This window comes from Oncorhynchus keta, chromosome 18, assembly GCF_023373465.1.
Source record: "Oncorhynchus keta strain PuntledgeMale-10-30-2019 chromosome 18, Oket_V2, whole genome shotgun sequence".
NCBI lineage: Eukaryota > Metazoa > Chordata > Actinopteri > Salmoniformes > Salmonidae > Oncorhynchus > Oncorhynchus keta.
The window spans coordinates 15,534,923-15,558,661 of NC_068438.1; the positions used below are offsets into that span (position 1 = coordinate 15,534,923).

Genomic DNA, 23,739 nt, shown 5'->3' on the forward strand with positions numbered 1-23,739 from the left:
CCATAGGGAAGAAGCTGCCATTATATAGGGCATAGGGTGTCATTTGGGATGGAGCCTTCTCAGTGCATTCCATACCCAACTCCCTGCAGAACTCCAGACAGAGAGGGGCATGGAGAAAGGAATTCCCAGGATGAATGGTAGCAGTGGTGGACAGTGCAGGAGGTATGGAGAGGGTAGTAAAGCGGTGTTAGGGAGGGGTGGTGGACAGTGCAGGAGGTAGGGAGAGGGTAGTAAAGTGGTGTTAGGGAGGGGTGGTGGACAGTGCAGGAGGTAGGGAGAGGGTAGTAAAGTGATGTTAGGGAGGGGTGGTGGACAGTGCAGGAGGTAGGGAGAGGGTAGTAAAGTGGTGTTAGGGAGGGGTGGTGGACAGTGCAGGAGGTAGGGAGAGGGTAGTAAAGCGGTGTTAGGGAGGGGTGGTGGACAGTGCAGGAGGTATGGAGAGGGTAGTAAAGCGGTGTTAGGGAGGGGTGGTGGACAGTGCAGGAGGTAGGGAGAGGGTAGTAAAGCGGTGTTAGGGAGAGGTGGTGGACAGTGCAGGAGGTGGGGAGAGGGTAGTAAAGCGGTGTTAGGGAGGGGTGGTGGACAGTGCAGGAGGTAGGGAGAGGGTAGTAAAGCGGTGTTAGGGAGGGGTGGTGGACAGTGCAGGAGGTGGGGAGAGGGTAGTAAAGCGGTGTTAGGGAGGGGTGGTGGACAGTGCAGGAGGTGGGGAGAGGGTAGTAAAGCGGTGTTAGGGAGGGGTAGTGGACAGTGCAGGAGGTGGGGAGAGGGTAGTAAAGCGGTGTTAGGGAGGGGTGGTGGACAGTGCAGGAGGTATGGAGAGGGTAGTAAAGCGGTGTTAGGGAGGGGTGGTGGACAGTGCAGGAGGTATGGAGAGGGTAGTAAAGCGGTGTTAGGGAGGGGTGGTGGACAGTGCAGGAGGTAGGGAGAGGGTAGTAAAGTGGTGTTAGGGAGGGGTAGTGGACAGTGCGGGAGGTATGGATAGGATAGTAAAGCGGTGTTAGGGAGGGGTAGTGGACAGTGCAGGAGGTATGGAGAGGGTAGTAAAGCGGTGTTAGGGAGGGGTGGTGGACAGTGCAGGAGGTGGGGAGAGGGTAGTAAAGCGGTGTTAGGGAGGGTTGGTGGTGAGGGTTGAGGTCAGGGCCAAATTATGGTGTAGAAATTGGGGGGTACGAATAGTATACAGAGAGTCCATGGGGTCAATTAAATAAATACAAATTCAAACATTTCCTGCAATTCCAGACAGTTTGACATGACTTATTATGCCTCTCTTTGGTATTTTGAGGGGTATATGGAGGGGTATTTTGAGTACACAGTATAAGTGGAAAGATAATTGGAAGGCCCCCCAGAAAAATGACTAACCTGCATTTCAACCCATTTTGCCTTGGGGCAGAGAGAAAAGTGTGTAGTTTTGTAATGCTATTCTACACATGTTGCCATGAGGATGAGAGAAAATGTTGCAGTTTTAAAGTAACTGTGTGGCTACCCAATGAGCATGAGCGACCCAATATGCACTGGGTCCATTCTTAGCAAGGTTCCGTCGGCCACATAGTAAAGAATGACTTTGTTTTGAAAACTACGTTGCTCTAGGTGGCTATGTTAGCGTCAACTATGGGTAGCTATCGCTAGAGTTTGGACTTCTGTTAAAGTTACGACATGATGTCCTAGCTAACAATGGACCCTGTGCGAATTGGGTAGCCCGTGATCATGCCACCCAATTCGCACGGGTTCCATATTGACGAATTACTTCTTTAAAGCTAAGCAAGCTGTTATAGAAAACTGTTTGTCAACAACCAGAAAATAACTAGCTGCTTCCGGGATGAGGGCGAAGGACACTGTGTACTTCCCTCTTTTTAACGTTAACAGAAGTCCAAACTCTTGTGGTAGTTACCCATAGTTGATGCAAACGTAGCCATGTAGTCATTCGTCGCTATGGAGCCAACGGAACCTTGCGACAATGGACCCCTGTGCATATTAGTTAGCCCGTGCTCATTGGGTAGCCACAACTGGCCAATGAAAATCTTACTTTTAAAAGTTCCTATTCTGTTAACTCATCCTCTAGTCGTATTGGTGGCCAAAGCATACGTTTGAGAAAAAACACTGTGAGTGTGTGTGTGTGTGTGTGTTTCTGGCTGGGGTTTAGCCAATAGAGGTTCTAGTGGTATTGAAGTGAACACTGCAGGGTGAAGGACATGCCACTGTCAGTTTTATGCTCCTGGGGCTGATGTGTGAGCATGTGCATATTCTTGTATTCTGTGCTCCATTGTGTGTGTGTGTGCATGAAATCCTCACTGTTCAAAAGCACACATATGAAAGAGCAAAAGCGGTGTAAGGACCAACCAAATTCTTACACCTCACCTATGCACATTCCTAGAAGCAATATTAGCTCACCTTCGGGAAGGGGCAGCAGTGTGATGGCCGTACTGAGACGGCCACTGCCCAGACTGACCAGATGGGGGCGCTCTGCCTGGACCTTCAGCGCCTTGCCACTCTCAAACAGATCCAGTGGCGTGCTCTACGAACAGAAAGGTCACAGACTCAATTATCATTGTATTAGCTCCATTTGGCCTCATATGGCAGTATAAGTTAATGATTGGAAGCAGACTTAATATCATCAAATGTTATTGGAAAAGCTAAATGGGGTAGAGAATAGAGACAACTACCCTCAAGCTACAGTTGGCCTTTTGACGAACCATTAATGCATCCCAAATGGATGGATGCTCCCTTTCACTGCAAAAGATAGTCACACAAAAATGTTCACTATCCAGACGAACAGCCAGTACATAACATGATATTATATGACCGTGTTGGCTATTCAGAATGATCCCTTTCATTCCTTCTCAATTCATGAGAACAATATGTTTTAGTGCTGTTTTAGCAGCTACACTGGATCACAGGCCTACATTACGGTTCATTTCATAGCCCAAGGACATCCAGCCTGTATGAATGTCTGCTCTGTGTGGTGGCATTGCTCGAGCTGACTGCTGGGGCTGTTTACATATCGCTTTATACAGAGAGAGTGTGAGCTGTGAGGGAGCCTAGTTATGCCCGCAGAGCAAAAACACCAGCATGCGGCTTTGGGAGAAGGAAACGTTGTCATGGTAACAGCACTCGCTGGAAACCACTGAAGCACTGCAATTAAGAGACATTACCTCCTGGAAGACATACATGAGCTAAGCTGTGAAGAACCTCTTTGTCATCATCAGCATAGCATCTCCCTGAATGTATTGCACATGTGGGGTTTGCATGACATTTTTTGTCAAAATTAATTCATTTGATGCCAAGGCTACTCTAACATTGTACTGTAGAAGACTAGAGGGAGTAAAATGGTTGAATCCAATGATCATTAGCCCAATGTATGGCATGCTACTTTGAGTCTGTTGTATAGCCTTGACTTGACTAGATGAGGGCCCATGAGTGCTTTGAGGGATAGTGCAATTACATTTTGGACTAGTAATAGGCCTAATCACATGCCAACATTTTGTAGCAGGTAGTGGTGATGAAATGTTGAAATGCCACAGGGTCTCTTTGTCATCAGGATGGTGTTCAGTAGGGACAAAAAGTTTTACCGTTGCCAATTTGTTTTGCGACAGTGTGCCCTACTGAACACAACCCCAATAAACCTTACTAAGACCTCTCTGAAGAGCATCCAAGTGTTTCCTGCTTGATAGGGCAAAGGCCTACTGTAACAAGTTCAGTCTCTTCTATCAGCCTCTCTTTGATATTTTTCACTTTGATCTTATGCTGGTTTAATCATTGTCTCTCTCCTGCATGTCAGAATAGGCTACTGTGTTAGTGGTACCCAGCTGCAGTTTCCTGTGTGCTACTGCTCCCCACTGTGGCTAGTTAGAGCTCTGAATGTAAATGGTACACAGACCCATTTCTCTCTTATCTAGTTAGTCTTCAGGGAGCCTTGACATGCCACATCAGTGGACACAGTTATCCAGAGGAGAAAATGCAGCGGGTATGGTTTGACATTGGAAAAATAAAACCAAATTACATAGTACGATGACAGACAGGATTTCGTTTTGTTTCCAACGTCACTTGCCAAGTTTTTAGTATCGCTCACACAATGGCCTCACAGACCAAGTGCCCCTCCCCATTATGAGAACACTCATCACAGAGTGGTAGTGAAGGGCAGGTTCACAAAGAGCGCATCAGCAGTAAGGAAGGAGGAAATAAAGACAGCTCGTTCAGATCTTTGGGGAGGAGCTCTTGGTTGGCGCGACAGTTTGATTGTGTGTGCTATGCTGCAGAAGTTTGGTTTATTTTCAGCGTGTGTAGTTTATAAAGGTGGACAGAAAAGTTTTTTTTCAAATGCATTTCCCATTGAAGTTCATTAGAGCTGGACTATTATTGCCCTGCCAGAAGTATTTGGGTGGACATTTTAGTTAAAAGTGAGGTTGCTTGTAAGTTGTGTATTGTTATTTGAACTGTATTGAGGTGGGGTGTACTAATGACATATGGCCGAGAAGATTGTGGACATCTTTAAGGCCTTTGTTGTGTCGATGAACACCCCCCACATTCAAACCCTCTGCCCTCCTCCACTGGACGATAATACATATTACTGCAAATCCTCTGTTGATGACTGGGTTCTTTCTTTTATGAAGTTGCTGTTCAATTGCTCTGCCATTAGTATTATTGTATGAGGTATTCTTGGTGGGGTTACCCCTGTGCTGTGATGTGGGTTTTATATGGTGTGTATTCTCTTTTCTCTCCACTGGCTATCTGGTAAACAGGCTACACTCTAGGCAGTCTCGTCTGCTGATGTGTATGGGTCTGGTAGTGGTTCTCTCTATTCTACTCTTTTCCTTTCGACATGGGGAATACCTGCCTGGCACCCAAACAAAATCTTTCTTTACCCCTCTCTAATAAATACCGCTACAATACACACAAACTAGCAACGTTGCAGTTCTTGACACAAACCGGTATGCATGGCACCTACTACCATACCACGTTACAAGGCACTTCAGTATTTTGTCTTGCCCATTCACCCTCTGAATGGCACACGTACACAACCCACTTTTCAATTGTCTCAACACTTAATCCTTACTTAACCGGTCTCCTCACCTGCCCTGATTGAAGTGGATTTAACAAGTGACATCAATTAGATATCATAGCTTTCACCTGGTCAGTCTATATCATGGAAAGGGCAGGTGTTCTTAATGTTTTGTATACTCAGTATATATATATACACACACACACACACACACACACACACCTCACCTGTAACACCTTATGGGTCTGCCATCCGCGTTCAGGCAAGTTCCTGTTCAGACTGTCCATATCCACTGCGTTGTCGATCATGCCCTCTGACACATGAAGATCCTGTGGAACAAAACATGACACACCTGTGAGAGGATCATCTAAGAAAGGAGACTAACAGCGATGAAAGGATTCAAAGGGCTTCTGCCGTTACTGCCTCCTGCTGTTTACAAAAGGCAACATGAACACTTAATCTACTCCTTGTGTCTCTGTCTTCAGTCAAGTCTTGTCTTATGTGGCATTTATACTGTACATGCACGGTTCTATACATTGCAAGTGAAAGACAATGGTGCAGAATGTTTAACTAGGCATGGCCAATGGGACTGTGAAAAGTCAGACCTTACAAGTTATCAATGAGTACGCTTAGAGAAAGACAGACACTGCTGATTGGGATTCCCTCTTCAGCCCCTCTCAGCCAGGATGAGTCAGTAATGTGATTCATTAGATGAGAACACACACCACACACAGGGAGACAGACAACGTTTGCGCACAAATAATGCTGATGTCCCCTGTTATAAAACTCAGCCAACACACACATACAGTACCAGTCAAAGGTTTGGACACACCTACTTATTCCAGGGTGTTTCTTTATTCTTACTATTTTCTACATTTTAGAATAATAGTGAAGAGATCAAAACTATGAAATAATACATATGGAATCACGTAGTAACCCAAAAAGTAGCCACCCTTTGCTTTGATGACAGCTTTGCACACTCTTGGCATTATCTCAACCAGCTTCATGAGGTAGTCACCTGGAGTGCATTTCACTTAACAGGTGTGCCTTTGTGGATTGTCTTACTGCGTTTGAGCCAATCAGTTGTCTTGTGACAAGGATAGGGGTAGCACACAGAAGATAGTCATATTTGGTCAAATACCAAGTCCATTGTATGGCAAGAACAGCTGAAATAAGCAAAGAGAAACGACAGGCCATCATTACTACAAGACATGAAGGTCAGTCAATCTGGAAAATTTCAAGAACTTTTAAAGTTTCTTCAAGTGCAGTCGCAAATACCATCAAGTGTTATGACGAAACTGGCTCTCATGAGGAACAGGAACGCAAGACCCAGAGTTACCTCTGCTGTAGAGGATAAGTTCATAAGAGTTAACTGCAGCTCAGATTGCAGCCCAAATAAATGCTTCACCGAGTTCAAGTAAGACACATCTCAACATCAACTGTTCAGAGGAGACTGCGTGAATCAGGCCTTCATGGTCAAATTGATGCAACGAAACCGCTACTAAGGTCACCAATAATAAGAAGAGATTTGCTTGTGCCAAGAAACACGAGCAATGGACATTAGAACGGTGGAAATTTGTCCTTTGGTCTGAGTCCAAATTTGAGATTATTGGTTCCAACTGCCGTGTCTTTGTGAGACACAGAGTAGGTGAACAGATCTCCGCATGTGTGGTTCACACCGTGAATCATGGCGGTGTGATGGTGTGGCGGTGCTTTGCTGGTGACACTATCTGTGATTTATTTAGAATTCAAGGCAAACTTAACCAGCATGGCTGCATTCTGCAGCGAAACGCCATCCCATCTGGTTTGCACTTAGTGGGACTATTATTTGTTTTTCAACAGGACAATGACCCAACACACCTCCAGCCTGTGTAAGGGCTATTTGACCAAGAAGGAGAGTGATGGAGCGCTGCATCAGATGACCTGGTCTCCACAATCATCCAATCTCAACCCAATTGAGATGGTTTGGGATGAGTTGGAACACAGTATGAAGGAAAATTAGCCAACTAGTGCTCAGGATATGTGGGAACTCCTTCAAGACAGATGGAAAAGCATTCTAGGTGAAGCTGGTTGAGAGAATATCAAGAGTGTGCAAAGGGTGGCTTCTTTGAGGAATCAAAAATATATTTAGATTTTTTTTAAACACTGTTTTGGTTACTACATGATTCCATATGTGTTATTTCATAGTTTTGATCTATTCACTATTATCGTACAATGTAGAAAATAGTAAAAAATAAAGAAAAACCCTTGAATGACTGGTACTGTACGTACGAACACACGAACACCCACACAAACATATGTGCACACACACACACACACACACACACACACACACACACACACACACACACACACACACACACACACACACACACACACACACACACACACACACACACACACACACACACACACACAGGGTGATCTCCCCTGAGACCTGACACATCCAGAGGAATGCATATCAGCCGCCTTGCGTCTCTGTCTGTCTGTCGGTCTGTGTCTGTCTGCCCTCCCATCAGTCTCTACTACATCCACCCCTCTCTTCCACTCCCCTTATCCCACAAAGTATTTCTCTCTTATTCAATGCTTTTTGGCTTGTCCACAGAGTCGGCCCACAACAGATTGCTATACATACTTTTTCATGTCTATATTTGTACACGTGTTATAATTGACCAGTTGAGACCAGTATAATTGAGAGTGAGTGTATGTGAGACTAAGAAAACACGTATGCATCCATTATCTATGAAATTAGAGGCTTGTGGGCAAATTTAGTTGAGAAAACCACAAGCAATGTTAACCAACCCATATTTATGGTCATCTTTGTACATTTAATTGTCTTGGGTGGAAGTCTTCTCAGAGTAATTAGCATCCCTAAAATGTTGTGCAGGGTTGGAAAATGTGTTTCTGATGCATCCCGATATACAACATAGATTCAAATGTACTTTATCATTAAGTTTATCCTGTTGTCATGATAGAACTCAGACAAGAAATTATCTAAAATATCTGATCTATCTATAGAAATGACAACAGAGAAAGGGAAAGTGGGATACCTAGTCAGTTATCCAGCTGAATGTTCAACTGAAATGTGTATTAAGCATTTAACCCAACCCATCTGAATCAGAGAGGTGCGGGGGGCTGCCTTAAATCGACCTCCATGTCTTCGCCCAGGGTCAAACATTAAAAAAACACTATGATCAGAACAAAAGACTTCAATCTAAGTTATATTTCACATGACCATATATACTAAGAAACTACTATATGTGAGAGACCCAGTAACCTCATGATATAGCCATCACGTTCCTTGTCATATCTCACAGTGTAGTTGTAGGGCGATCCAATAATTACCTTTCGCCAGTTGTCCAGCAAATGCACGTCCTCCATTTGCTAAATTATTCTAGCTCTCAACTACCGAGTGAGCGAATTAGAGCTTCCTTCAAAGCTGCTACAGTATCTACTACCTGCCAGCAGCTCTACCTACTGGTGTATCGTCTACCTCAACAATCGCCGCTGATTCGCTACCTGCTCCCATTTACAACACGAACCTGTCTGTGCTTGCTACACTGAACTAAGCCCGCATTCCTGCCTGGCAGCCACAAGCCCTGATAACAGATGGAGATAGGAATGTATAAAGGACAGAGAAAAATAGGGAAGGGAAGAGTGAGAGAGGAAGATGAGGGGTAGAAGTAGCCTTTAGAGTGAGTTGACCATGAAGCAGAAACTGTGTATATTAACACTATTAGAGAAATACAAACATGCAACAACTCAGAGAGAATAACTAGGCAATGTAGGTCAACTGGAGAGCTGGATAGAACATACAATAGGCCGCTGTCTAATCCAATATATCTCTGTGATCTAGTCTGGTTTGATCTGATTCCAGCCCCTATTCTCAGCCAGTTCCCACCACATGCCATCACATTCATCAAAGCCTCATCTCTCTCTCGCTCTCTGTCCAAATACTGTTGACAGCCTTTTCTCTGTCGATGCGCTCTAAAGAACCAGCCCACTGCTAACTACACGCACACAGATTAAAGGAGCAACAATGCAAAGAATGGCGGCCTGGAGTCACTGCTATAAAGGCAGGCGTTGTTTTCAAATGACCATGCATGGATCTTTCCCTCACACATTAAGGAATATTTGTTGATGGGGATATGAGTTGGAGAGCAGAAAGGGAAGGAGGGAAGGAGGGAGCTTGTGGCTTGCTGAAGGCATGCGGGTATGGGCAATAGCGGGGCAATAGTCCCACGACTGTCCCATGAGTCAAACAAATCAATCACTCAGACACGTTGATGACAATCTGGGAGAAGTGTGGAAAATTGGTGAATTTGGGAATTTCTTCCCTATTTTCGTCCCCTAGTCAAGACAGGGAAACTCCTAAACAGCAGTGGTAGTGTAGAACTGAACATCCTCGACTTAACAACAAGATATGACCTCCTTAGACATCATGTCATGTCATGTCAAAAATCCTTTTTAGGCCTTTATACTGCATGGAGGAGGAGATTCCTGTGTCAGGGGTGGGTGTCAGAAAGAGCTACATGAAATGATGCCTTCATTTAACCACAGGGTTAACAGTTGGATATATAGTAACGCCTCCGCTCAAACTACGCTCTGGAATATCCTCTCCCTACCATCCAAACACAGCATTTGCAGGTTTTATCATGTATATGAATGCACGTGGGACAACATTCTCCACAGATTCTCTACCCATGGGCATGAATTTCAAATGAAGAGACGCTTTGTGAGCTTCCAAAATGCTGATGCATCTGAAATAAATAGCTATTAGAATATAAATGAATAGTCTCATATGGTGTCCTGTAGTTCCAGGGTAATGATTGGCTTCCTGTTCCTTCCTACCCAGAGGATTACTCAACACTGGCATTAGAACTGAGGTGGGAGAGAGAGAGAGAGAGAGAGGGAGAGGATGGTATTTTCAATGGCTGGTTTATCTTCCTCTGCCAGCTCTGAGCCCTGCCTCCTCCACCTGGTGATGAACCACCTTGTTCTAATCGTCTCTCTCGTGACACCAAATAAACTCCCTCACTCCTTTTCTTTCCCCACCCCACGCACGTGCACACACACACACACACACACACACACACACACACACACACACACACACACACACACACACACACACACACACACACACACACACACACACACACACACACACACACACACACACACACACACACACCTTAAACCCCCTATGCTCATTTGAGTCACCTCTTTCAAAGTCACTGAGATGTCTTGTTCTAGCCATGGTAGACAAAATAATAGGAAACATTATTTTCATACATGACCTTAAGAATGAAAGGATGTTAATTGCTTAATTAACTCAAGAACCATACATTTACTGAAGTCTTTCCTTTATTTTGGCAGTTACCTGTACATTAAGTGCCATGAGTATAGCTCTACAACTCACAAAACCAACTTTAATTTCGAAGTTTATTTATTTATCAATTATTTCTTAGGTATTTCTAAGAAGACCAAATGCAGGATGGAAGATTCCACCCAAAAACTCTATTTTTAGATTTGTTTCATTAGTCCATTGTTGATATGCTCCTAAAATGTTTTGTCGGTCAGCAATCAAGTTTTCAAGATATATACAGTGCAGTCGGAAAATATTCAGACACTTTGACTTTTTCTACATTTTGTTACGTTACAGCCTTATTCTAAAATTGATTAAATTGTTTTTTTCCCTCATCAATCTAGCTCTGTCAGACCATCAGGTTCTTCGTCACCTCCTTGACCAAGACCCTTCTCCCCCATTGCTAATTTTGGCAGGGTGGCCAGCTCTAGGAAGAGTCTTTGTGGTTCCAAACTCCTTCCTTTTAAGAATGATGGAGGCCACTGTGTTCTTGGGGACCTTCAATGCTGCAGAAATGTTTTTGGTACCCTTCCCCAGATCTGTGCCTCGACACAAATCTGTCTCGGAGCTCTACGGACAATTACTTCGACCTCATGGCTTGGTTTTTGACATGCACTGTCAAATGTGGGACCTTACATAGACAGTTTTGTCTTTCCAAATCATGTCCAATCAATTGAATCAATTGAATTTACCACAGGTGGGCTCCGTTCAAGTTGTAGAAACATCTCAAGGATGATCAATGGAAACAGGATGCACCTGAGCTAAATTTAGTCGCATAGGAAAGGTGAATACTTATGTAAATAAGGTATTTCTGTGTTTTATTTTTAATACATCTTCAAAAATGTCTAAAAACCTGTTTTCGCTTTGTCATTATGGGGCATTGTCTGTAGATTGATGAGCAACATTTTTTATTTAATCCATTTTACAATAAGGCTGTAACGTAACATAATGTGGAAAAAGTCAAGGGGTCTGAATACTTTCTGAATGCACTGTCACTTTCGAAATACAGAAATACAGCCGGTAGGATTTTTTCCTTTAATGTTTTTTTCCTGCATCTCCGAGTGTTAACCAAACCACTCCTCTACCTAACCACTCCTCTACCTAACCACTCCTCTACCAAACCACTCCTCTACCTAACCACTCCTCTACCTAACCACTCCTCTACCAAACCACTCCTCTACCAAACCACTCCTCTACCTAACCACTCCTCTACCTAACCACTCCTCTACCTAACCACTCCTCTACCTAACCACTCCTCTACCTAACTACTCCTCTACCTAACCACTCCTCTACCTAACCACTCCTCTACCTAACCACTCCTCTACCTAACCACTCCTCTACCTAACTACTCCTCTACCTAACCACTCCTCTACCTAACCACTCCTCTACCAAACCACTCCTCTACCTAACTACTCCTCTACCTAACCACTCCTCTACCTAACCACTCCCTCTACCTAACCACTCCTCTACCTAACTACTCCTCTACCTAACCACTCCTCTACCTAACCACTCCTCTACCAAACCACTCCTCTACCTAACTACTCCTCTACCTAACCACTCCTCTACCTAACCACTCCTCTACCTAACTACTCCTCTACCTAACCACTCCTCTACCAAACCACTCCTCTACCTAACTACTCCTCTACCTAACCACTCCTCTACCTAACCACTCCTCTACCTAACCACTCCTCTACCTAACTACCCTCTACCTAACCACTCCTCTACCTAACCACTCCTCTACCAAACCACTCCTCCTCTACCTAACTACTCCTCTACCTAACCACTCCTCTACCTAACTACTCCTCTACCTACCTAACCACTCCTCTACCTAACCACTCCTCTACCTAACCACTCCTCTACCTAACTACTCCTCTACCTAACCACTCCTCTACCTAACCACTCCTCTACCAAACTACTCCTCTACCTAACCACTCCTCTACCTAACCACTCCTCTACCTAACCACCTAACCACTCCTCTACCTAACTACTCCTCTACCTAACCACTCCTCTACCTAACCACTCCTCTACTTAACCACTCCTCTACCTAACCACTCCTCTGGCTTAGATCATGCTGTTTAACATGGGCTGATTGCATCATTACGATCATTAGGACAGAGGCTGGAGATGACTCACCTACCCAGTGGGCACCTGGGACAGGCAGGAGGGGTGTATGTCCTAATATGTACACCGTACAGGGTGCTAAACAGTGAACAGCATCAAAGGCTTCCCTCCCTACTCTCCTTCTCTTTAGCACCAGCGAGATATATGACTGTTTATTATAGGCCACAGAGAACAAAGGGAATCTGGAATAGGCAGGGTAGGGTAAAATGCCAATCAGGGTCAGTGGTTGGGGTTGGTCAGTCTAACATAGTAAAAAAGAGAATCTCAGTTTAGACAATCTTCTTAACTGGATAACTGGCCTCACAAGTTTGGATTTATTTAGTGTTTCACGATTCATTGTAACGCCATCCAAAGCTTTCAAAGCATAACAGAAATCTAAGAATGGATTAATGAATAGCATTGGTATACGGGATACCACCAATGGATGTGGCCTCCCAGACAGAATAAATGGTTTCCACTTTTGCACATGGCTAAAAGTGTTGTTTATGGCTATATGTTTAGTGAGCAATGCACAGTATTTAACTCAAGTTATGGTCACCATGTATAGCTAAAACTGGCCAGTATGATGGTACTTTCTCATAAAATTCTCCATTTAACAAGCAAAATCTTATGAAAGCACCTATGAAAAACCGTATTGTAAATCAGGCAATAATTTAAGAACATAGACCTTGAGAAAGTCAATAGATGGACTTGTTGTGTGAACTGTGAACCATATAAGAGATTGTATCTCTTCACGGAAGGAAAAACAGAGTGACAGCAAGAGGAAGATGATGACAAACAAAGGACAGCCAGAAGACTCAACGGTCCTGTGTCACTATATGTGGACATCCTGAATGGCCGACAGAGGCAGCTTTTCCTGTTGGGCTGAGGCCAAGGCCAGGTCCGATAGTGGCCCCCAGGTCCGATAGTGTCCCCCAGGTCCGATAGTGGCCCCCAGGTCCGATAGTGTCCCCCAGGTCCGATAGTGGCCCCCAGGTCCGATAGTGGCCTCCAAGCCCGATAGTGGCCCCCAGGACATTTAACATTTGCTAACAACAGATGCAGATGTTTTAAACATTAAATTGGAGATTTGATATGCACAATGATCTCTCAACTAAATGGTCACTTGCGCTTCTGATGCCGAGTTACATATTATAAAGTGAACTATTTCTGATTTACAATGAATCGTTCTGTAGGATTAATAGGAGTGTCGAACCAACCGACCACATGTTCCATAAGCAGCTAAAAAAAACACGGGTCAAAATGAAAATAAAGCAATGATATCAATATTGACATACTCTGCATTGCCTGGAAGAGTTTTTGGCATTCTTTCCTCAGCTGATGGTGTGCTCTAAACACACAGGCTCAGTGCCCTGGCCCAGAGCTATCCGTTTTGGACCACAGCCACTCTCTGCTGCAGGCTAAACACACCACCTGCTCCACCGTGGGGAACAGCAGAGCTACAGAACACAGATCATCATACCCTTTGTGAAAGCCGTTGAAGGTATGACACTTTGATTAGTTAAAGCATACATGTGTCATAATGCTTTAGAACTTATTTGTGGCCGTTATTCAGTCAATTGTGATCATTATCAGATAAAAATTGTATTTGCCACATGCGCCAAAGACAACAGTGAAATGCTTACTTAAAAGCCCTTAACCAACAATGCAGTTTTGAGAAAAATAAGTGTAAAAAATCTCAAATACAAATAATTAAAGAACAGCAGTAAAATAACAATAGCGAGGCCATATACAGGGGGTACCGGTACAGAGTCAATGTGGAGGCTATATACAGGGGGTACCGGCACAGAGTCAATGTGGAAGCTATATACAGGGGGTACCGGTACAGAGTCAATGTGGAAGCTATATACAGGGGGTACCGGTACAGAGTCAATGTGGAAGCTATATACAGGGGGTACCGGTACAGAGTCAATGTGGAAGCTATATACAGGGGGTACCAGTACAGAGTTGATGTGGAGGCTATATACAGGTGGTACCGGTACAGAGTTGATGTGGAAGCTATATACAGGGGGTACCAGTACAGAGTTGATGTGGAGGCTATATACAGGGGGTACCGGTACAGAGTCAATGTGGAAGCTATATACAGGGGGTACCAGTACAGAGTCAATGTGGAAGCTATATACAGGGGGTACCGGTACAGAGTTGATGTGGAAGCTATATACAGGGGGTACCAGTACAGAGTTGATGTGGAGGCTATATACAGGGGGTACCGGTACAGAGTTGATGTGGAAGCTATATACAGGGGGTACCAGTACAGAGTCGATGTGGAGGCTATATATGGGGGTACCGGTACAGAGTTGATGTGGAGGCTATATACAGGGGGTACCAGTACAGAGTTGATGTGGAGGCTATATACAGGGGGTACCCGTACAGAGTTGATGTGGAGGCTATATACAGGGGGTACCAGTACAGAGTTGATGTGGAGGCTATATACGGGGGTACCGGTACAGAGTTGATGTGGAGGCTATATACAGGGGGTACCAGTACAGAGTTGATGTGGAGGCTATATACAGGGGGTACCAGTACAGAGTTGATGTGGAGGCTATATACAGGGGGTACCAGTACAGAGTTGATGTGGAGGCTATATACAGGGGGTACCGGTACAGAGTCAATGTGCGGGGGCACAGGTTAGTCGAGGTAATTGAGGTAATATGTACATGTAGGTAGAGTCAAAGTGACTATGCATAGATAAACAACAGAGTAGCGGCAGCGTAAAAGAGGGGGTGTGGGGGGGGCAATGCAAAGAGTCTGGGGAGCCACTTGATTAGCTGTTCAGGAGTCTTATGGCTTGGGGGTAGAAGCTGTTAAGAAGCCTTTTGGACATAGACTTGGCGCTCCGGTACCGCTTGCCGTGTAGTAGCAGAGAGAACAGCCTAGGACTAAGGTGGCTGGAATCTTTAACAGTTTTTAGGGCCTTCCTATGACACCGCCTGCTATAGAGGTCCTATACCTCTGTGCCTTGCGGTCGGAGGCCGAGCAGTTGCCATACCAGGCAGTGATGCAACCAATGCTCTCGATGGTGCAACTGTAGAACTGTTTGAGGATCTGAGGACCCATGCCAAATATTTTCCTGAGGGGGAATAGGCTCTGTCGTGCCCTCTTCACGACTGTCTTGGTGTGTTTGGACTATGATAGTTAGTTGGTGATGTGGACACCAAGGAACTTGAAGCTCTAAACCTGCTTCACTACAGCCCCGTTGATGAGAATAGGGGAGTGCTCGGTCCTCCTTTTTCTATAGTCCACAATCATCTCCTTTGTATTGATCACGTTGAGGGAGAGGTTGTTATCCTGGCACCACACGACCAGGTCTCTGATCTCCTCCCTATAGGCTGTCTCATCATTGTCTGTGATCAGGCCTACCACTGTTGTGTCATTGGTAAACTTAACGATGGTGTCCTGGCCATGCAGTCATGAGTCTACAGGGAGTATAGGAGGGGACTGCGCACGCATCCCTGAGGGACCCCCGTGTTGAGGATCAGCTTGGCGGATGTGTTGTTACCTATCCATACCACCTGGGGGCGGTCTGTCAGGAAGTACAGGATTCAGTTACAGAGGGAGGTGTTTAGTCCCAGGCTCCTTAGCTTAGTGATGAGCTTTGAGGGCACTTTGGTGTTGAACGTTGAGCTATAGTCAATGAATAGCATTCTCACATTGGTGTTAATTTTGTCCAGGTGGGAAAGGGCAGTGTGGAGTGCAATAGAGATTGCATCATCTGGGATATGTTGGGGCAGTATGCAAATTGGAGTGGGTCTAGGGTTTCTGGGATAATGGTATTTGATGTGAGCTATGGCCAGCCTTTCAAAGCACTTCATGGCTACAGACGTGAGTGCTACGGGTCTGTAGTCATTTAAGCAGGTTCCTTAGTGTTCTTGGGCACAGGGACTATGGTGGTCCACTTGAAACATGTTGGCATTACAGACTCAGTCAGGGATAGGTTGAAAATGCCAGTGAAAACACTTGCCAGTAGGTCAGCGCATTCTTGGAGAATACATCCTGGTAATCCATCTGGCCCTGCGGGCTTGTGAATGTTGACCTGTTTAAAGGTCTTACTCACATCAGCGTGATCACACAGTCGTCTGGAACAGCTGATGCTCTTATGTATGCCTCAGTGTTGCTTGCCTCGAAGTGAGCATAGAAGTAATTTAGCTCGCTGGTAGGCTCATGTCACTCGGCAGATTGCGGATGTGCTTCCCTTTGTAGTCTGTAATAGTTTGCAAGCCCTGCCACATCCGAAAAGTGTTACAGCCAGTGTAGTACGATTCAATCTTACTCCTGTATTGACGCTTTGCCTGTTTGATGGTTCGTCGGAGGGAATAGTGGGATTTCTTATAAGCTTCCAGGTTACAGTCCCACTCCTTACATTCTGTGATTATATAGTCATTATTATTATACAGTCTTAAGTCTTAAAATGCAGTATAGCCTCTTCATAAGACATATTACAAGGCCAATATGAGTGACTGTATGTTATGTGACTGATTTCCCACCCAAGCACTGACCTCACTGAACAACTCACACCAACAAATACTGAAACTACAGTGAGCAGCTCAGTGGATAGAAGAGGGACTCTATAATGATCGGATTAACATTTCCATACAAAAATATATCCTTCACATGCAAAAACACTTGTTGTCCGCAATCTACTGCTATCTAATAAATGCATGACCAGCATGGCAAGCTTGACTAAAACTAAACCCCTGGCTTAAATGCAAGTGCAACCGTTAGGGAGTGAGTCATTCTTTCTCAGGCTCCGATATTTCCCTACTACCATTAGGGGATAGGGCAGAGGAACTTTGAGAGTTAGAGTGGTATTCCCTGGTATTCCAAAAGCAGGTCGTTGCTCAAAAGTTCTGTTGACTTTGGCTGTTTGTTTCCCAAAGACACGGAACTCTACAGAAATTCCTGTGCTGGTCAGCACAAAGAGCTCTTTTCAATGTCCATAATCCCCCAGAGGAGAGAGGGAATGGACTAGGTGACTGGACCCTCCTCCACTCCACTGGGTTACAGGGCCCAGCCACCCCATACAGTTGCCCCACCACACATGCTGATACAGACAGCACATGGCCAGGGAAACCCCCAGGGAATTATTGGACAATGTGTGTGAGAACAGAGCTGACCGACAGCCTTTGGGAAGTAGCAACTGATATCGTAACCACATGATGTAAAGAGAGAACGAGCGAGAGAGAGTGAGGGGCAACCATGTTGATTAGTATACACATCTGGTCTCCAAATTCACCATTTCTACTTTGCATTTCCACAGTCCAACTGTTTTTGTTATACAATGAGACATTAAATGACGTTAATCTAAGCTCAGCCAATACATGCCCTTCTGAGCATGTTTCACAACATGTTTCACAACATGCCAACTATGAGGCTCACTAAAGTATCAAATGTTTTCCTTATTCATTTAACCATCGCCACAATTTCATCTCTATACTCCCACTTACCTTCGGTACAACCTGGATTTTAGTTTGGGGATTTGACGGCAGAAATATTTTGACCCCAATGTTAGCTGAACAGAGATAATGCTCCATCGCTCAGGTCAGTGGGCAGAAACGCTGGTGCCATGGCTTACTGGATCCTCAAAACAGACTATCCCAGGACTTGCTCCTATGGTATACACAGAGTTCCTTCTTCTCCAACTGAAAATTCTCCAAATGTAAACGACAGCAGGCAAATGCAATACTTCTCTTTCTCCAAGCGAATCTAAAAGTCTGTAACTCTATACCAGCCAGGTGACGTTTGGCTGAAGTATCAACTGGTGCCACCTGCTTTGGTGCCAGGCTGTGCCTCGCCAACAGTCCTTTGATAGACTCCTCGGTCTATTCATTAATCTTGCAGTCCCCCTTTTTAGAAAGAGAAAAACAGACAAAGAGGAACAGCGAGCCAGGAATTTGAACGTGGTGTTGCCAGAATAAGCTGACTAACAAGTACACAAGGCCCTGTGTGTCAGTGCAACAAAACAGCAGCCACCCTCCCTCCTTTTAGGAGTTAAAAGGCAACCCTTTCACACAGTATGTTGCTTGTCGAGAGTGTCACAGACTCGCCCTCCCCTTTCTCCTTTTGACTCTAGATTGGTCCTCCTCTTCCTCAAGTGGTAAATGTCAGTCAGTTACAAGAGAGAGGTCTTCACAAATGAGTTCAGCAATCCATAGAAATGTCCAACTCAAACCCAGTCCGGTGTGTAGGGGGAAAAGTATTGCTTGTTGTTGTTGCTAAGGACAGCACTATGGGAAGACGGAGTAACAGGGAAGAGGTGGAAGCAGGGTTGGGGTGGGGAGGAAACGACAGTGTGGGATATATCCCTTTAATTAATGGAAACCGATCCTCTGGATGGATGGATGGACGGACAGCAATCCTCTACTCCCCCTCTGCTACATTCAGGAATCTCCTTCCCAAAACAAGTCTATTTCTAATTGCTCATATTCAGATATTCAGAATCACAGATTCCAACCTGGTGAATATGAATCGAAAGCTTGCAATATATCATATTAATGTAGTTCTTGTTTTGGACAAGCATCCTGTGTTCATGTGTATTCAACTGATGTGGCCTATAATGAGACATTTTCCAGACAAGTAGCCAGAGAGAGAGCGGTTTCCTTGGAGAAAATGACAACAGGTGCACTATTCAACTGCTGTAAATGTCACCAGTGCCTCACATGATGACATCATCTCATTTGGACTGCCAACCATGTGTTACCATGACAACACATTTGGAAAACACCCCAACCATCAGTCTGGTGTGTTCTCATATATATAGGACCAGTAATGATGATGATCAGCTAATTTTGGGTTTCATTCATTGTGAACTAACTACCGCCAAACAAATCTGTGAATGCTAATATGGTCAATAGCAGACGCTTTTATCTAAGCAACTGTCACGTTCTGACCTTTATTTCCTGTGTTTTTGTATTTAGTTAGTATGGTCAGGGCGTGAGTTGGGTGGGCAGTCTATGTTTGTTTTTCTAGGTTTTGGGTATTTCTATGTTTCGGCCTAGTATGGTTCTCAATCAGAGGCAGGTGTCATTAGTTGTCTCTGATTGAGAATCATACTTAGGTAGCCTGGGTTTCACTGTGTGTTTGTGGGTGATTGTTCCTGTCTCTGTCTTTGCACCAGATAGGACTGTTTTGAGTTTTCACATTTCTTGTTTTTTGTAGTCAGTGGACAATTACCACGCCGCGTATTGGTCCTCTGATCCGTTTCGCCTCTCCTCTTCGGAAGAAGAGGAGGAAATTCATTACAGCAACTGTGTATATCTGGACCAAGCAGCAATGGAACCCACAACCCTGGTGTTGCTAGCACCATGCTCTACCTCACTGAGCCATTAGAACCACCAATTTGAAGAGAACAATGTGAAGACTGATGCTGAGCTCACTTTCCAAGGCCTCGCAAACAGGCAATAACCGACTATGAAATAGAAAAAAGATTGCAAAGGACGATTCGGGCAGAAACTGATTATCTCTTTGTTTTGGATGAAGCGCTTGCCTCGAGGCGAGACATAAAAGAAGAAGAAGAGTGAAGAAAGGAAATCACATGAGGAAAGAGCTTTTAGTAGAGGTCACCCAGTCTGCAGCATCTACAAAGACAGGCACCGCCTGGTAGTGTGTGAAGCCCAGATATTGCAGCTGTTGGAAAGGCCTGAAGTCCCAGCATCACACAGCCGTTTATAACACTCTCTCACAGACAGGCATCCTCACAGCTTGGGAAACTACTCATTAGATAAAAGAAAGATAAATATGCTATATGACAGGTAGTCTCTATTGTATACAATATATAAATATATATCCCTCAAAAATAACCTATTTGATCTGACCGTGAAGAAGGACAGGGAAGTAAGGAGAAAGTGTGTTACTGGGTTAGAAGGGCATTGGCTAGATTTGACCTCACACCAACACCAGCATACATGTGCACTGAAGGAAGCATCCGTAACCGCTTGAGCACACCAGAGTAGACCACTTATTTCTGTTCTGTCAGTACTGTACATTTCTCTAACGGGGTAAAGGGATCATGCGTCTTATTAAGACAGTTATAATGTATCAAAAAGGCTCTCACATTCAGGGTAGCCAACAGCAATAGGCAATGGGGCTACCGAGTGGCGCAGCGGTCTAAGGCATTAAATCTCAGTGCTAGAGGCGTCACTACAGACACCCTAGTTCGTATCCAGGCTGTATCACAACCGGCCGTGATTGGAAGTCCCATAGGGCGGTGCACAATTGGCCCAACGTCTTCCGGGTTTGGCCGGTGTAGGCCGTCATTGTAAATAAGAATTTGTTCTTAAACTGACATGCCTATTTTAAATAAAGGTTAAATAAAATAATGAAATTAGGAACAGGTCAGTCAAAGTACACAGATTAGAAGTCGGACTGGTGGAACAACACAGTCACATTTGATGACATGGTCCTGATTGCTGTGTGAACATAACAAAACAATCTTCCATAACAAAGGAGTTATTATTGCAGTTTAAGTCAATGTCTAGAGAGCATTTCCCTGTCTGTCTGACCCACTGCAAAACCACTCTCTCACTCCCTCTATTTCTCTCAATAGCATCCACTGTTTGAGGGGTGGGAAGAAGAAGGGACTAAACGTGGCAATGACTGTTGCCTTTGTAACGGGTCTGTGCCCTCTCTCTCTATCTCTCTCTCTCTCTTCCTCTGTCTCCCCCCTGTCTCCGTCTCTCTGTCTTTCTCCCTCTATCCTTCTGTCCCCCCACCCTGATAAGACAATCTGCAAAGAGACTATGAGAGAACAGTTAGAAGAGGCAGAGGTACACAGACATGATCATTGTCTGTTGGTCTCCATCGTAGCCAACTAGCCAAACAATACCTAGTTAATCTGCCCTGTAGATCTCAGCTTCCAGTGTGCAGACTCAGGGGAGGACAACCTAGGCTTGTGTTGTGTCTGTCTGAGGCTCTGATAAGCCACGACCAGTCACAGGACCCACTCCTGTAGGTTGGCATTAACACAAACAAGATGCTATCCAACCGATGATATCCAACCAAGAGTGACTATACAATTCCTCCACAATCTCAACCAATTATAACATTTTGTTATATATTTAGTTCAGTTTGTTTAAACCCCTTATAATTCAATAATAAAGTATCACAAGAATAACAAGCGCATGATCCACTCATTAGTTCATTCATTCATGATTCTCCCTTCTTTTAAACCAGCAACAGAAAATACAGAATAAACTATATTGAATAACATGCAAATAGACAAACTCATCAATGAACCTTTAGACTACTGACAGATCTACACATGCAGCCAACACAAAGTGAGTAATGTGTCTCACCTGGAGTCTTTCATACACCACTTCTCTCCCAGCTGATTGTCAGTCTGAAAAAGTCAATCCTTCTAACAAAGCATGATGGAAGTTTACTTTACCTAAGGGCAAGTTTCCAGTAACAACAAAAGAAAAACAGCAGGACACACAGCTTGTCACGTAGAGTGCACCACTGTCGGTCTTCGTCATGTACAGCAAAACCCAAACAAAAAAATCCTGGATGGAATCCAAATAGAGGGAGAGGTGCAGCAGGAGTTTGTTTTTCTTCTCCCCTGTCCTGAACACACTCTCTCACATCACACTGTCATGACAAAAAGAGGGAGAAAGCAATGTGTCCTGCACTCTGCTCTGCGGACACAGTATCTCTCTCTCTCTCTCTCTCTCTCTCTCTCTCTCTCTCTCTCTCTCTCTCTCTCTCTCTCTCTCTCCCCCCCTCTTCTCCTGTGCTGTGCTGTCAACCACTCCTAGCAGGACACAAGGCAGTCATTCTTCTGGCTAAAGAAATCCTGACTTGTTCTCACAACGCCTACAGAAACAACTTCACCTTGAGTCACTAGCATATTTTGGAGGAGATTAAAATGACTGTAAGGTGCTGGGACTTTTCATTGGACGAGAGCAATTTACTCCCTACTCTCTTAGAAAAAAGGATTCCAAAAGAGTTCTTCGGCTGTCCACATAGGATAACTATTTTTGGTTCCAGATAGAACCTGGAACCAAAAGGGTTCTACCTGAAACCAAAATGGGTTATTCAAAAGGTTCTCCTATGGGGACAGGCAAATAACCCTTTGAAGTTCTAGATTGCACCTTTTTTCTAAGAGTGTAGAGGGGCAGCAGCTCATATAACAGGGCAGTGACTGCATAGTGTGGAGCGGACCTCCACCAGTTCCCAAATAGTCATAACATGAGAGCTAGATATATTTGTGTTCTTAGAGCGGTTCTCTGAACGGCCCAGTCTCTCTGTCTCCGAAACAGAACCCACGAATGCATTCAATTAGTTATTTTGACCTACTGCGTTCCTGCATTTTAATAGCAGATGCTTCACTTCTTCAACATGAAATAAACAAGTCTATTTCATCCTTAAACTCTTATATTGTAAACTCTATATTTTCTGCAGCTCATTTGGTTGACTGAGTCAAACATGACTGAAACATAGTAAGTGGGGAAATCAGCATATAATACAACCACTAGCTGGGGCAGTTACTAATCACATAATGGCAATGTGAACGTAAACTGTAGACGTCTGCTGTTTGTAGATGCTCAGAGCCTCAGACTCAGCTGTCATAATTGGTTCAAGCTGTCATGGCTGACCTAACCAGAGATGCTGCTGCTTGTCAGCCTGGCTCTAACACAGACAGAATACAAAACACGCCAACAACATAGCCACAGATATAGCTCATATAGCCTCTGAAAAAGCACATTATTTTCCTGATTTAAAAAACACTGTATATATATATCAAAGTGAAATTCAATGAAAGATGGAAAAGCATTAGCAGGTAGGCAGAAGTGGGTCAGATATTTGGAAAGCCCGTATAACATGTAGAAGTCATTTAGGATGGAGAGAACTATTTGCCTAAACTGCTAGCTGTGGATTGGAGAGTAGCGGCACTCTTTCATCAACCTTGCGTGGTCTGTGCTTCCCTAAGCCTAAACCGTCTATTTAAATGTAATTAACCTCCCCACAGAGATAGACTAGCAGAGAGCCAAATTCCACCCCAAACCGTGTGTGTGTGTATGCGTGTGTGTGTGCAAATGATGAGGAATTATTTTAAGCTAGGGAGAATGATCATCTGTGAATGTATTGTAGGTATGGTATACATTACTTGTATCAAAAAGATTAATAATAAATGGTACTCTGCCATGTCCATTACACAGACATTAGATGAGAAAATATAGTGTACCTTATTATCTCTCAATGAATGGTTGTTTCTCTACTCATCCGGTGGTTTCAACAGAGTGCCTCTCTACATCCACGA

The 23,739-nt window shown here is 44.3% G+C and overlaps 1 protein-coding gene across 16 annotated transcripts in view; it reads right to left on the bottom strand.

Moving 5' to 3' along the window:
- LOC118373511 (pleckstrin homology-like domain family B member 1) overlaps positions 1–23,739 on the bottom strand; it is a 121,596-nt gene that overhangs the window by 89,069 nt on the left and 8,788 nt on the right. For 3 of the 16 annotated variants that reach the window (XM_035759659.2, XM_035759653.2, XM_035759655.2), the window contains exons 1-3: positions 17,930–18,154; positions 5,224–5,325; positions 2,389–2,512 (exon numbers count right to left, since the gene is read on the bottom strand). In XM_035759659.2, coding sequence (XP_035615552.1) covers positions 2,389–2,512; positions 5,224–5,325; positions 17,930–18,016 — 313 coding nt within the window. In that variant the 5' untranslated portion in view covers positions 18,017–18,154. Of the gene's footprint in view, positions 1–2,388; positions 2,513–5,223; positions 5,326–8,341; positions 8,497–17,929; positions 18,245–21,775; positions 22,197–23,739 lie in introns of those variants that run through there. The other 13 variants (XM_035759652.2, XM_035759651.2, XM_035759646.2 and 10 more) reach the window with 13 other exon arrangements.